A 12,733-nucleotide genomic window follows, 5' to 3' on the forward strand; every position below is an offset into this window, starting at 1 on the left:
ATTGTCACGAGTATGTTGGGAAACATTCTTATCCCATGTATAATATGTAGGTTTATTCGATGCTCGTTAGTTTGTCTGATGTCACTTTATTTTTAACCTTATACTTATTTGAGATCAAGTTTTACTGATTTTAATCTTTTGCAAGTTTTCAAGGTTCTGGTTAAAGACCTCTCCACATCTTGCCCTTGCTCATGCGATTTTGTAGACATGCCGTTATCCTCATACCATCATATATCATCAATATAACAACTTAATATGTCTATAAGTTTTACTAAATTTAAACCTACTATTTTAAAGTGTGATTCAACGTTAACATACAAGTATTTTTATTTATGAAATACCTCGAATACTTCTTCAAACTTTAGATACAAGACATAATGTTCCCCGGATTCCACAGGAGGGAAAGGCTGACTCACAAATTAGAGTCATGGCACAATCCAAGTGATAAAATTATATGAATATACTTTTTTATCAATCAAGTGATTTGATGAATGAAAATTGTCACAGAAAAAAAAAACGGGAACATGATACGTGCAATCTATCAGTCTATGAAAAAAATTAATCTCCCTGCTGCTTGTGGTTAGTAGTTGGATAATGTATGTTGATATGGTATTTAAATTCACACCTTACAACTGAGAAATCTCATCCGACAAAGGTTATGTCTGATCATTCTATATATTACAAAACATGGCAATCACATTTAATATAATGACTCAGCAAATACTTAACGCAGAGATAATAAAATGTTTATCAGTTATAAAACCAGTATGGATATATAAATCGATATTATTTCAAAGGATAAAAACTTTGATGCAATTGTTCAACGTTATGAAACCATGGCAGCAAGATCTCTTACAAACTATTTCCTGTGCAGCTTCTAGAGAAAGTGACAGGTGTATTTTGTATATAGTTTTAATTTAGAAATATTGATTTTACGAAGCCCATAACTACAATGCAATGTTCACACGAAAATAATGTTATTGCTTCAAAAACTCGCTCACACGATACGTCTACAATGTTCTAAAAGCACAGGTTAAATAATACAATAGTTATTTACCTTTTGTTCCTATGTACGTTTATTTCACATTCGCGTATGTAGATTTGACAGGAACCTAAACATTTTTGAAAATATTTCTTGTCGATGATTATCATTACTTTCCACATGTATCGATTAAAAGCCAACCCAAGTGATTTCCTTCGGTTTTCCTCACTTTGTATAAGACTGGAGTTCATAAGTTCATCGACTCCAGATCAACATAAAAAGGCGATATAACGTCAACTCAAAAACCAAACTGTAGGCCTTAAGTAACTTACATGTGATACATGACATATCGCCTCACCTATGTAAAGCCTTTCACCACTATGAAGTTCCAGTGACAAGTAGTGTAGGAAAGAGAGCACGGACAAGAATAACTGCGACGGACGGACGGTTGAACGGCGAGACTGACGTACACAACGCAAAACTTTAGAAGATAGAACACAGACAAACTTTTTCTCAGATATATGTAAAAGATTTGTTTAGTGAAGTTTGTCGTTTGGTACATTACGCATCGCCTCATCTAGATGATATGCCCCAACTATGAAGTCCAGTGGACAAGAGATGTAGGGGATAGAGGTTTTTACCGGATAATGTCCAATGGCAAGTTCACATACTTTTGATACAAGACAAGTCACTTTACCTAGGTGAAATCATGCTCAAGACAATATTAATTTACTATGACTACTAGTGATTGAGATAGAGCATTAGCAGCAAAGACGGGAGGAAAAATGGATACAATGCAATTCAGATTATCCATGGAGTCCTCCGATAAAGCACTTGATGCTGTCTAATGGTGGAGGATAAGCACAATGGAAACCTATTTTACCATCGTAGGGAAATCAAAAATATGCGTGCAGTTTGGGTTTAAAGCTACTTACATTTAGCACCAGCAACACCACTTCTTTTCTCAGAAAAAGTGACTCCATTTGAAAATTCCGTTTAATTCGGATTCGCGCAGACATTTGTCAGAATCGTATCATAACATATAATGAAGTGTTAAAATAATATCATGATGTAATGTTATGTAGCAATGCTACCATGACGTTTGTGAATAATATTATAGCGGAATGGTTTAACGATACAATATCACAATTTCATATTTGATATCATTTATAGATCACACTAATTCATTTAATGGAGGAATAATAAAATATCAGGTTGAATCTAAATAATTTGATGATGAAACTTAACCATATATTGATTAACTAGAATATTGCAATGATAAAACCAAATCTTATAAAGACAACAGCTTATGATATAATGGTGGCACAGTATCAAACAATGAACACGTCATATAATACAATGCTTAGATTAAACAATATATTAATGAGATACACAACTTATCTTAACAATTATATATAAATAAAACTGATAATAAATACAACCTTTGATAAGTACAACAGTTGACAAGAACAAAAATACTTTCACTCATACCTGGTGTTGTCTGACAGAAATGTTGCCACATATACCTAATGTGTCCTACAGAACTGATGACATACAAACCTAATGTTATTAAGAATCATCGATACACATAGATGGTATTGTCAGGAAATGTTGACTCAAATACCTATGTTGTCACGCAGATAATGTATAAAAATGTTGACAAAAATACCCGATGTTGTTGCTCAACAACTTTGCCACACATACCTACTATTGTCACACAGAAATATTGACAAACGTACCTGGAAGTGTCGGTGGAAAATACCTTAGTGCAGGTAAACCTGTAAGTGTTACCTGAAAACTGAAAAAAGATCAACAAATATCAAAAGCGTTTCTCCTCTGGAATCGACGTTATATGGTGTGTGTAAGGGCAATAAAATATTTACTAATTATGAATCGTGTTTGACGATATTAATAATATACATCTGAGGGACAGAAGGCTTGTTTTTATTAATATACTTTAGATTAGATAATTAACATGAGACGAAGTCGAGCGTGAATACCACAAAATTCATGATGCATAAAAATAAAGTCAGCCATCCCAATTCTAAAGCAATTTTATTCTAAAAGTGATGTGATTATCAAAGATATCAAAGAAAGTAAACGAAAACTGAAAAAAACTACACAATTGTGTTCGAAATGGTCCCTCATATGTTCTTGGCAAATCAAAACATCTTTTGGTGACGTCAAGTTGTCGATAGGTTACAGCCAGGCTGTAGTCCAGTCATTTGAAACTTTTTTTTGGTATTGACTCCTAGTGTACATGATCAAACTCATGCCCATCTCAGAGTGGGAAAGGTATATATTTACTAAAATAGATCGACATAACAACTGTTATGGTGGAGTGGTATCGACAAAAAATCATTGTCAGTGTGTTTGTTTTAAATGGAGATTTTGATTTATATATCATTATCTACAGAATTATCAAGTAGATGTAGGAGACCGTAATACTCGAACAGTAGTTGAGATCTTATTAATTAAAGAAGACCCCCGATTAAGAATATATCCCAATGTAACGGTTATCGCCTGTATTGACATTCGGACATTACCGGCAAACACACTGGAAGCGGGGAAAAGTGAATCAGAATTTGATTAACATTTTACTCTCCACAGCACATTTCGGTAAACCATACTAGCATTCTGTTATGATAAAGTGTTGACTATCTGCCTCAACTGGAATGGTGGTCGCCATCTTTGGGCGAGCGTCAAAATTAATGAGTATATCATGGATAAGATCATGAAAATTATTCGATTAACAACGCGTTTCATAAAATTTGTTTTAAAATTTAAAGTTTATCTTTATTGTGAATGATAAGAAATGAAGAAGGAGTATATAATAAAGACTAATGCATCGCGGTTGAAGATTTTGATGAATATGTAAGTGTAATTTTGTATGGTATTTCTTTAGTTTGGAGAAATTTTGATCACTTAATCAAAAGACAGCGTCTATCTAAATCATTAGAAATAAAATTGTCTGAACACATTATATGATATATTATAACAGCTAAGTTGGCATTATCACTTTTTTCAGAAGTAGATCCTAACACCGTTCAATAGAGCGTTGAAACATTAACCTAAATCACAAACCTGAAAGGTCCATCGTTGATTAGATAGGAAGATTGGTTCATATACCGGCAATCATTCGGTATAGAGGGCTCACAATATCCGGTTGTTTTAATCTCAGAAATAAAGACGTTTATCTAAAATAAAAAACGATGATACATGTGTATGGCAAAGTAACATGCTGGAAATGTCAAATCAACTACAGACTTCTCTGCTGTAATTGCTTATTGCTTGTACTTGTATCAAATTATACATGTTTTGAAAGATATTATAACAGAATATTTAGAAATAAGTCTGTGATGTACCAACTTGTTCTTTAACACGTAAAATTGGGCCTCAAATATATTCGGATGGACCAACATGGATGTTAAGTGATGTGTGTAAATGATATCAAAATGTTCATAATGATATAAATAGATATCACGTGATTAGTTCACCAATGATCAGTGAGCATTGGGAGATATGTGAAAATCGAAAAGCCGTAAATAAAGTGATATCAAAAGAAACAGACAACGGAAAATGTCACTGATATTGTAGAGGTTTGTCGTAACTATGTATTTAATGTTGATTAAAATTTATTATTAATTTAAAAATAGAATTGAAGGAACGTTTACGATTAATCAACATTTATCGTAAGTAGCCATTTTGGGGTGTCTCACGTTCGAACCCTTCAGATCGAGTCCATTATATAATCTTTGATGAATAGCAGTTTTATTTTATCAGTAAAATGAAAATTCAAGCAGTGTGCAGTGTGAAAAATATTGAGTTTCTCTAAAAGTTAAAAACATCCCGTGAACAGATGAAGTGTATGTTGTCTGTTTTAAGGAACTTACCTTTGGTCATTTTCCATTTATTTCAGTTAACTAAAAAGAGTATTGGCATTCAAATGACAATTGATTTCTAAAAAAAAACTTGTCATGAGGGATTTCATTTCGCTAGCTTCTGTATGAACACATCAAATGATCAAACAAGCAGATCATTTTTCAATGTTAACGTTTAGACTTCTTTCCTTGATAGAACATAATATGCTAGAGGCATTGTGGTCTGAGGTCGCTCCGTCAAGTCTCCTTTAGCCATTTACGTGCAATTCAAGTGTAAAAATGACAACGATAACAGTGCTAAAATTGAAAATAGAGATATAAAAAACCTTGAATTCGGACTTTTTTGAGGAGAGGTAAATTTGTTATCCATCTTTATTTGGTGAGATCGGTAACTGCCCTATTGAAGTGACTCAAACAGATTTCAGTATGGAATGTAAATTTTAGATAAAGGATCTGCGTATAAGTATGTCGATATCAGGTGATACTTACGATGTGTTTAGTTTTTTAATGTTATTAAGAGCTTCATGAATAGAAACCTTTCTTAAGGAACTTACTGCTGTTTCGTTGTGGATGTTCTGAGGTGTAAAATAAAGGTTTGAATGATTTACACTTCGCATAGTCAGTTCTTTGCACTTGGTATCCAGGCAGTCAAGGGGTGCTCTTGTACTTGAGCAATGTCTGTAATATATTGATTAAAAATACTTAGTATTAATACTGCAGCAATGAATCTTACATAAATATATATATTTCTATTCTAATTGTCATCTTAAAAAGTATAGCATTAAAGCCGGTATCATCAAAGGCATTGAAACACTCGTGTTAGTGAATCTTAAAGCCTACTTTTCACTGTTTCGAGCAAATGGGAAGATAAACCTTTTCCAAGAGTGACCATTATATTGGTGACAAGGTGTTGATTGCATCTATGAATAGTGCTATTTCAAACACAAATCTTTGTGAATGAAGAGGTTTTCCATTAATTTACGTATTACTATATATGTGTTGGTTATAGATCAATGTTAAGACATGCTGTACACTGCATATATATATTTAATAATGATGATAATAATAATATATATATTTACAAATATTTCATAATTTAGAAAAAAAAACTGATCTCAAAAAGCAAAGTAAAGCAAAGTTATTATTAGTAAAGGAAAGGCATTACATACATTTTTTAAACGATGCATTTCGCTTCTTGAGATTTTACTTAGGAGTTCATAAAACACAATACGATGCACCAATATGTGAACATAAGCGTGATCCAAACTAGAATTCATTAAATTTAGGTCAAAATATGAACAAACGAAACATTAACACGGCGACTCATGAAAAAGTACAAGGAGAATGTATGTAAATCTTGGTCATTCCAGGTACATAAAGCATCAAGAAAATACCAGCATGGCAACATAATCATAATTTAAACTCATATTCCATACAACTAGGACTAAATATGAAAAGAAAGATTTATACGGAGACTCCTGAAAAAGAACAAGAATAATAAGACCATGTGTTGCGGAAGAGTAAGCGCCTTATGCCTCATCGACGACACCCGCCATGTAAATGCAAGTAATTTTTAAAAAAGCAATTTCACGTTATCAAATGAGAACAAAGTATGCAGCAAGGAAACCAAATGTAAGCTAAGTAGAATAAAACACGTCCAGCTTCATATCACACCAATAATTGTTCTTAATGGGATATCTATGACGACCGTTAAACTTCCCAATGATTTTTATACATCTGCTTAGCCAGTTAAGCGGCTGATATAAAAGTGTCGTGTCCTTGATTTTCAACTCTGGTTGTTATATACGATGGAAGTGGTCAAATCACATTATTTAAAGACGTCGTCATTATAGCTGAAAGAGAAATTTAAAGGACTTTGCAAAGTATTTTGACTTGTTCTAATAACTTCTTGCATAGATTGAGCCTTGTATGAAAACAAAGCACACTTCATGTGCTACACTTACATTTTTTGGGGTACCACTTTTCAACTTTCTTGAAATAGGAATTTCCCATTATAAGAGAACTTGAGAAGTCAGTAACCCAGATTTGAAAGTACAAAGAATGGTAGTAAAAAATTGGACTAAGGTTTGATTGTACAACTGGACTAGCCCTCATAAAAACGCCATTTATATGTATTCTTGTCAAGTTGACTAAACTAAGTAAACTGAGGAGGGAGGTCGTAATCCTTATCAGTAAAATGCGATTTAAACGATTGTAATTCTGAAGTATGTTTAGCCAATATTTGTTATTTAGAAAGATTACATTATATTTAGATGGGGATTCCTTTGTTATCGTTCTTTTTGTATGTAGGGGATGTATTGAAACCCCTATTTAAATAATGTTCAAAATTGAAATATTATTTCAATATTGAAAACCTTTATTGCAATAGTGGTCGCAGATTCAATTGAAATACGTCTACAATTGAAACAACGTCAAGTCTATAGAAATAATAATATTTCAATAGTGAACATTATTTTAGTAGGGGCATCAACAGAGGTGTAATAGTGTCTTGTGTTTATTTAGATTTCTCGCTGGTGGTTCTTTGAAGAGGAATGGACCAAATGGATTTAAGTCATTCAGTAAGTGAATCCAACACAGGTTGTTCTTGTTTACCAGTTTTCAGGCATAGTTTTCAACGGAATCCATAAGTATCTTGAAATTCATATTCAAGTTAATAAACGGGTTTCACAAATTTAGGACCCTTCATGAAAAGCTAATGTAGCCAATTTGTGGTGTTTACATGTCACAAATGTGTCGATATGCAAGTGCTTGTTCGAATTATCACTATTTTCGTGCAAGAAGTCGTTATCTAACGGACAAACTTGTAACACATGGTTTGAACAGATGCCTATTGAATAAAATCGTTGGGAAGTTTTATGATCGTCATAGTGATAACATGGAGAAATATTCTATTTCTTTTTGCAACATGAAGCTGAATGTGTTTGATGGTTTGATGATGAATCAGAAGACGCTTACTCTTTCGGAACATATTACCTTATTCATCTTTTTTTCATGAGTCTCCTTGTAAATCTTTCTTTTTTTCATATTTTGCCCCGATTTTATTGAATTTGAGTTCGGATTACGATTATGTTGACATTGAATATTATCTATATTATATTATATTTTTATAAGCAGGTGAAAAGTTATAAAAAGTTTGAAAGAAATTACGAGGGTATAAATGCATTGAATGTATGGTGGTATGTTAACTTTAACATACTTCTGGTGTAAAATAATGAAGTTAATAGTATCCTTTCCGATTCTTTTGCAAATTCATCTTTCATAAAGTTGCGAGTTGATATCTAACCGTGGTAATCTGTGCATTCAACATTCATGAATTGGCGAGTTGATAAAGAACCGCGGCTATCTGTGCAGTCATCGTTTATAAATTGGCGAGTTGATATAGAACCGTGTTTATCTGTGCAGTCATCGTTTATAAATTGGCGAATTGATATAGAACCGTGGTTATCTGTGCGGATAACTTAAAGAATTGCTTGGTATTCCTCCCCCCTCCCCCTCCAAAAAAAAAAAAAAAAGAATAATAAGATTTGTTGCATCCCTCAACTCCTGCACAAGTATCTTTGTTTAGTACGATTATATTTACCTATTAATTTTTACTAAATTGTTACTTCTGTATCAACTACGCATACATTAAAATGGCTGCAACTTCAATCTCGTTAACGTATGGGTGATAATAAATCAAGAATGCTTGATATATAAGTGACACACTTACCCGAGATCCGGAAGAATGAAGACACAAATCCGGAAATATAATGGACAAAGCAAATCGCAATCGACGGCAAGGTGTATATTGGAAATGCTTACAGATAGTTGGTGCGAAACTTCCATCGAAACTGCCATCATCTGGTGGAAACAACAGATAGATAGATAATGAAAGTTAAGATATTTTGTGATTATTTGTATCTATATAGTTATACTTCCATGATGAAGTCATATCTACAGTCTAACAGGTTTCATATTTGTTTCTGTCTTTGTCTCTATTTAGTTTAGATGATGCATTAATTTTAGCTGCCTGACTCCCTATTAAAAACACCAAACAGATATACCGATATTTGATGATTGAAACAGCGGAATCCAGTTCCTCCCACTTATTTGTATTTTGAGAGTATTCAGTTTCTTGGCGTATTGAATAATGTTAGATGAAACACCCTTAATAAGCTACTTAATACTACAAATACTAAATGCCAAAAAAAAAAAAAAAAAAACCTCCCTATTCATGCCAGTGTCACGTCAAATAGCCTCTTATGAAAATCTGTCGCCAACAAATAGTAGTGAATCTTTAAAAAATCTGCTTTTCAAAGACAGCGGCATGTTAGGAATAGCTAATTAATTATGATTTTCACACTTTTTTTTACCCATGTAAAATATGTGAAATACCGGAATTATGTCTTATTTTAGTTTCGAAATAAGTCTTATTTCATTATTCAAGCACTCTCGACACAAATTATATACCTGCTACAAGAATACAGCTTTACCTTTTTGGTTGTGGTTCATTTTATCATAGCACAAAGTGAAATATATACTTTTTCAGATACTCAAACAGAGGTAAAATATTTTGACAGCACTAGAATTGATTTTTTCACAACAGATTTTTGTTTGTTGGGTGAAGATTAAATGGCAAAAATTTCTTTTCAACTTTTCCCGTTCATGTTTTTTAGAAAGGTTCGATTTTAGGAAAAACAGTTAGTTTTAAAGTTAAAAAATGTGGTTTGTTGGTGTCCTTTTTTCTCTCTAGAAGTGTCAGGTTATGTTTAAATATGCATTAAAAAAAAGAATCAGAACCGTTACCTCTAGGAATGGAAGAACATCATACTCGGTATCAGAACCGTTACCTCTAGGAATGGAAGAAACATCATACTCGGTATCAGAACCGTTACCTCTAGGAATGGAAGAAACATCATACTCGGTATCGGAACCGTTACCTCTAGGAATGGAAGAACATCATACTCGGTATCAGAACCGTTACCTCTAGGAATGGAAGAAACATCATACTCGGTATCGGAACCGTTACCTCTAGGAATGGAAGAAACATCATACTCGGTGTCAGAACCGTTACCTCTAGGAATGGAAGAACATCATACTCGGTATCAGAACCGTTACCTCTAGGAATGGAAGAAACATCATACTCGGTGTCAGAACCGTTACCTCTAGGAATGGAAGAACATCATACTCGGTATCAGAACCGTTACCTCTAGGAATGGAAGAAACATCATACTCGGTATCAGAACCGTTACCTCTAGGAATGAAAGACACATCATACTCGGTATCGGACCCGTTACCTCTAGGAACGGAAGAAACATCCTACTTAGTATCAGAACCGTTACCTCCAGGAATGGAGATATTGCAGCCAATAATTAGCCCCAACGATAAGGTTTTCAAAATTCGGAAAAGAATTATACCACTCAAAGCAATATCTGGACTAAAGTGACAGCCATGACAAAAAATAGTGGCAACGTCTTGGTAAATCCGGGAACAAAATCGATTAGTAAATCGATATTAATAATATTGACAATTGATATTGAATCAAGACGAAGTTCGAGACAACTCTCAAACAAGGGACCGAGGAGGCATTTTATTTATGCTTACATCGTTAATAAACGTCTTGTCTAAGAAACGTTTCGAAGAATCACATAATTTAGTCACCATAATAGGAACAAGAATGTGTTCTTTTAAATACTTAATGCGCGCCATGATAACGGCATACATGCATTCCTCTTCCGAGCTTTGACTAGAAAAAAGAATAGAACCTATACAAAAGTGAGATAGTAATAAAGATTTAACTCTCACAGAACAATAAGTAGGTACAGCTGTAGTATCTATTTCTTATTCTGTGACTGGAAACCACTCATTCCCTACATAGATCACAAAATCTCCAATGTTTCGTATCTAAAAATTGCTAAAATAGAATTTCGATAACAAAACGTAACTGAAATAGTACGTTATTATCTAAATTTACTTACGATGATGATTAGAATATGTACATTTCCAGATAACGCCATTGTCCTGTCAGAGTGACGCCGATAAACTGAATAGTATCAATGTTCTCCTCTCGATACCTTTATCCTCGTGTTACGAAAGCATATACTGACAACACCGTGTCCTCTACTTTACAGAATAAACATGTCTCATTATAACACAACTGTCAGTCATACCTAAGCATGTTATCACGAGGGACTTTATCGAACACAAAAGGTATTGAATAAATATCTTAACTGAATGAAGCAACGCCTGGATAACAAGCATCTTTCCTTGTGTATAGCTTACAGCGAGAAACAAAATGACTTGAACATGCACATACAAACACAATTCACTGTTTCGGCCTTTTTTGAAATGATATCTGAAATGAATGAATCAACACCTGTATTAGAAGCATCTTTGCCTGTATAATGTTTACAGCGAATAAACAGATGTTTGCAGGAAATCAGTAAGACTTTATTGGTACATTCAAGGACAAACAAAGTATTTTGCTTCTTTCCTAGAAATATTAAAAAAGCGTGGTAGCAGAGTAAATGAAGCGGTTTTTGATATGATAAAAGGTGATGTTAAAATAGAATGACCGCAAAACTTTCCTTGTATATTTGAATACTTAAAGTCAATTTGGTTATTGGTGAAAATGACGAAATGATAAAATTGTATTTTTGAATGTTATTATTTGAAAAAACCGAATGAGTTGAGTGTTTGAAAACTTTTATTAAATCACACGAAATTTTCCAGTAATGATGATAACTAAACGACACGATGTTCCGTTCGATTTATTTTGTCCTCCACATTTTGACTTTAAATCTGTGAATTTAAATGTAAATGTTCTGAGTTATGTAGTAAATGATATTGATATCTAAAATTTGTTCTTATTTCCGATGCAATTTTATGAAACTCGTCTCGAAGTTTTAGTTTTTGCTATCAGCAAAGTTCGCAATTTAAAAACTTCTGAAACATGTCCCATAAAATCTCTAACAAAATGAAAATTTATTGGAGATTTTTACACGTTGTTTCTTTATGGTATCTTCATCGTAAAGCGTTGTTTCAAAGACTTACTTTGTCTTTTATACTTTGAGACTAATTAAGAACTGATTACCAACTCCTGTCCTCTATTTCTGTTAAGCAAAAATGACTTGAACATACACATACAAATATAATTACTGTTTCGTCTTTTTTTTAATTGACTGTTTGTACCTGGAAAAATCAGTACTACATATTTGAATCGAGCAAACCAACATTCAGAATGTACAAAAAACACAAGTAAATGACACCTTTCAATACATATTCAAATTTAGATACCATAGAATCAACCAATTAATAAAGCTGTATCATATAGTTTTTTCGTATTTAGATACCATAGAATCAACCAATTAATAAAGCTGTATCACATAGCTGTTTCGTATTTAGATACCATAGAATCAACCAATTAATAAAGCTGTATCACATAGTTGTTTCGTCATTTGAGGGCTCGTAAGTGATGCTAAGAACTTAAACTTTGAAATTGAAGAAACGACTAAGGAAAACATAAACTAACCAAATTGATTTATAATTGAGATGAGTAGGCGCATCAGCCTTAAAGCCTGTTGTTTGCATTGAAATGTCCACATAAATTAGGTTTCAATTCAAAACATTCATAAACTTTCATGTTTACGACTTACAGAAGAAATCCAATTTTGTTTATTCTCAAACAAGTGTTTAATAAGAGATGATATCTAGGTTCTTTTGTGGTTCCGTTTTGTTTAACCTTGTTCTCGTTTGAAAACATGCCTTAGTTACAATGACCAAGAGTTGAATGGCGATTGTCGTCGGTGACGCTAATGACGCTTACACTTTCAGAAGACTTTTTAAAAATTTGTGAAAAAAAATCAAAGGT

The 12,733-nt window shown here is 33.1% G+C and overlaps 1 protein-coding gene across 1 annotated transcript; it reads right to left on the bottom strand.

Moving 5' to 3' along the window:
- Nucleotides 1–2,721: 2,721 nt before the first annotated feature.
- Nucleotides 2,722–10,924, bottom strand: LOC132564682 (uncharacterized; the record flags this gene model as incomplete). Its single annotated transcript, XM_060229316.1, has 5 exons — nucleotides 10,842–10,924; nucleotides 8,594–8,724; nucleotides 5,418–5,541; nucleotides 4,067–4,179; nucleotides 2,722–2,780 (listed from the first exon to the last, which is right to left on the bottom strand). Coding segments are annotated over exons 1-5 (466 nt in total), but the record flags the coding sequence as incomplete, so codon positions are not given.
- Between the last annotated feature and the right edge of the window lie 1,809 nt (nucleotides 10,925–12,733).

The sequence above is a fragment of the Ylistrum balloti genome, unplaced genomic scaffold, assembly GCF_031769215.1.
Source record: "Ylistrum balloti isolate Yb309-2 unplaced genomic scaffold, AGI_CSIRO_Ybal_v1 Utg372504, whole genome shotgun sequence".
Taxonomy (NCBI): domain Eukaryota; kingdom Metazoa; phylum Mollusca; class Bivalvia; order Pectinida; family Pectinidae; genus Ylistrum; species Ylistrum balloti.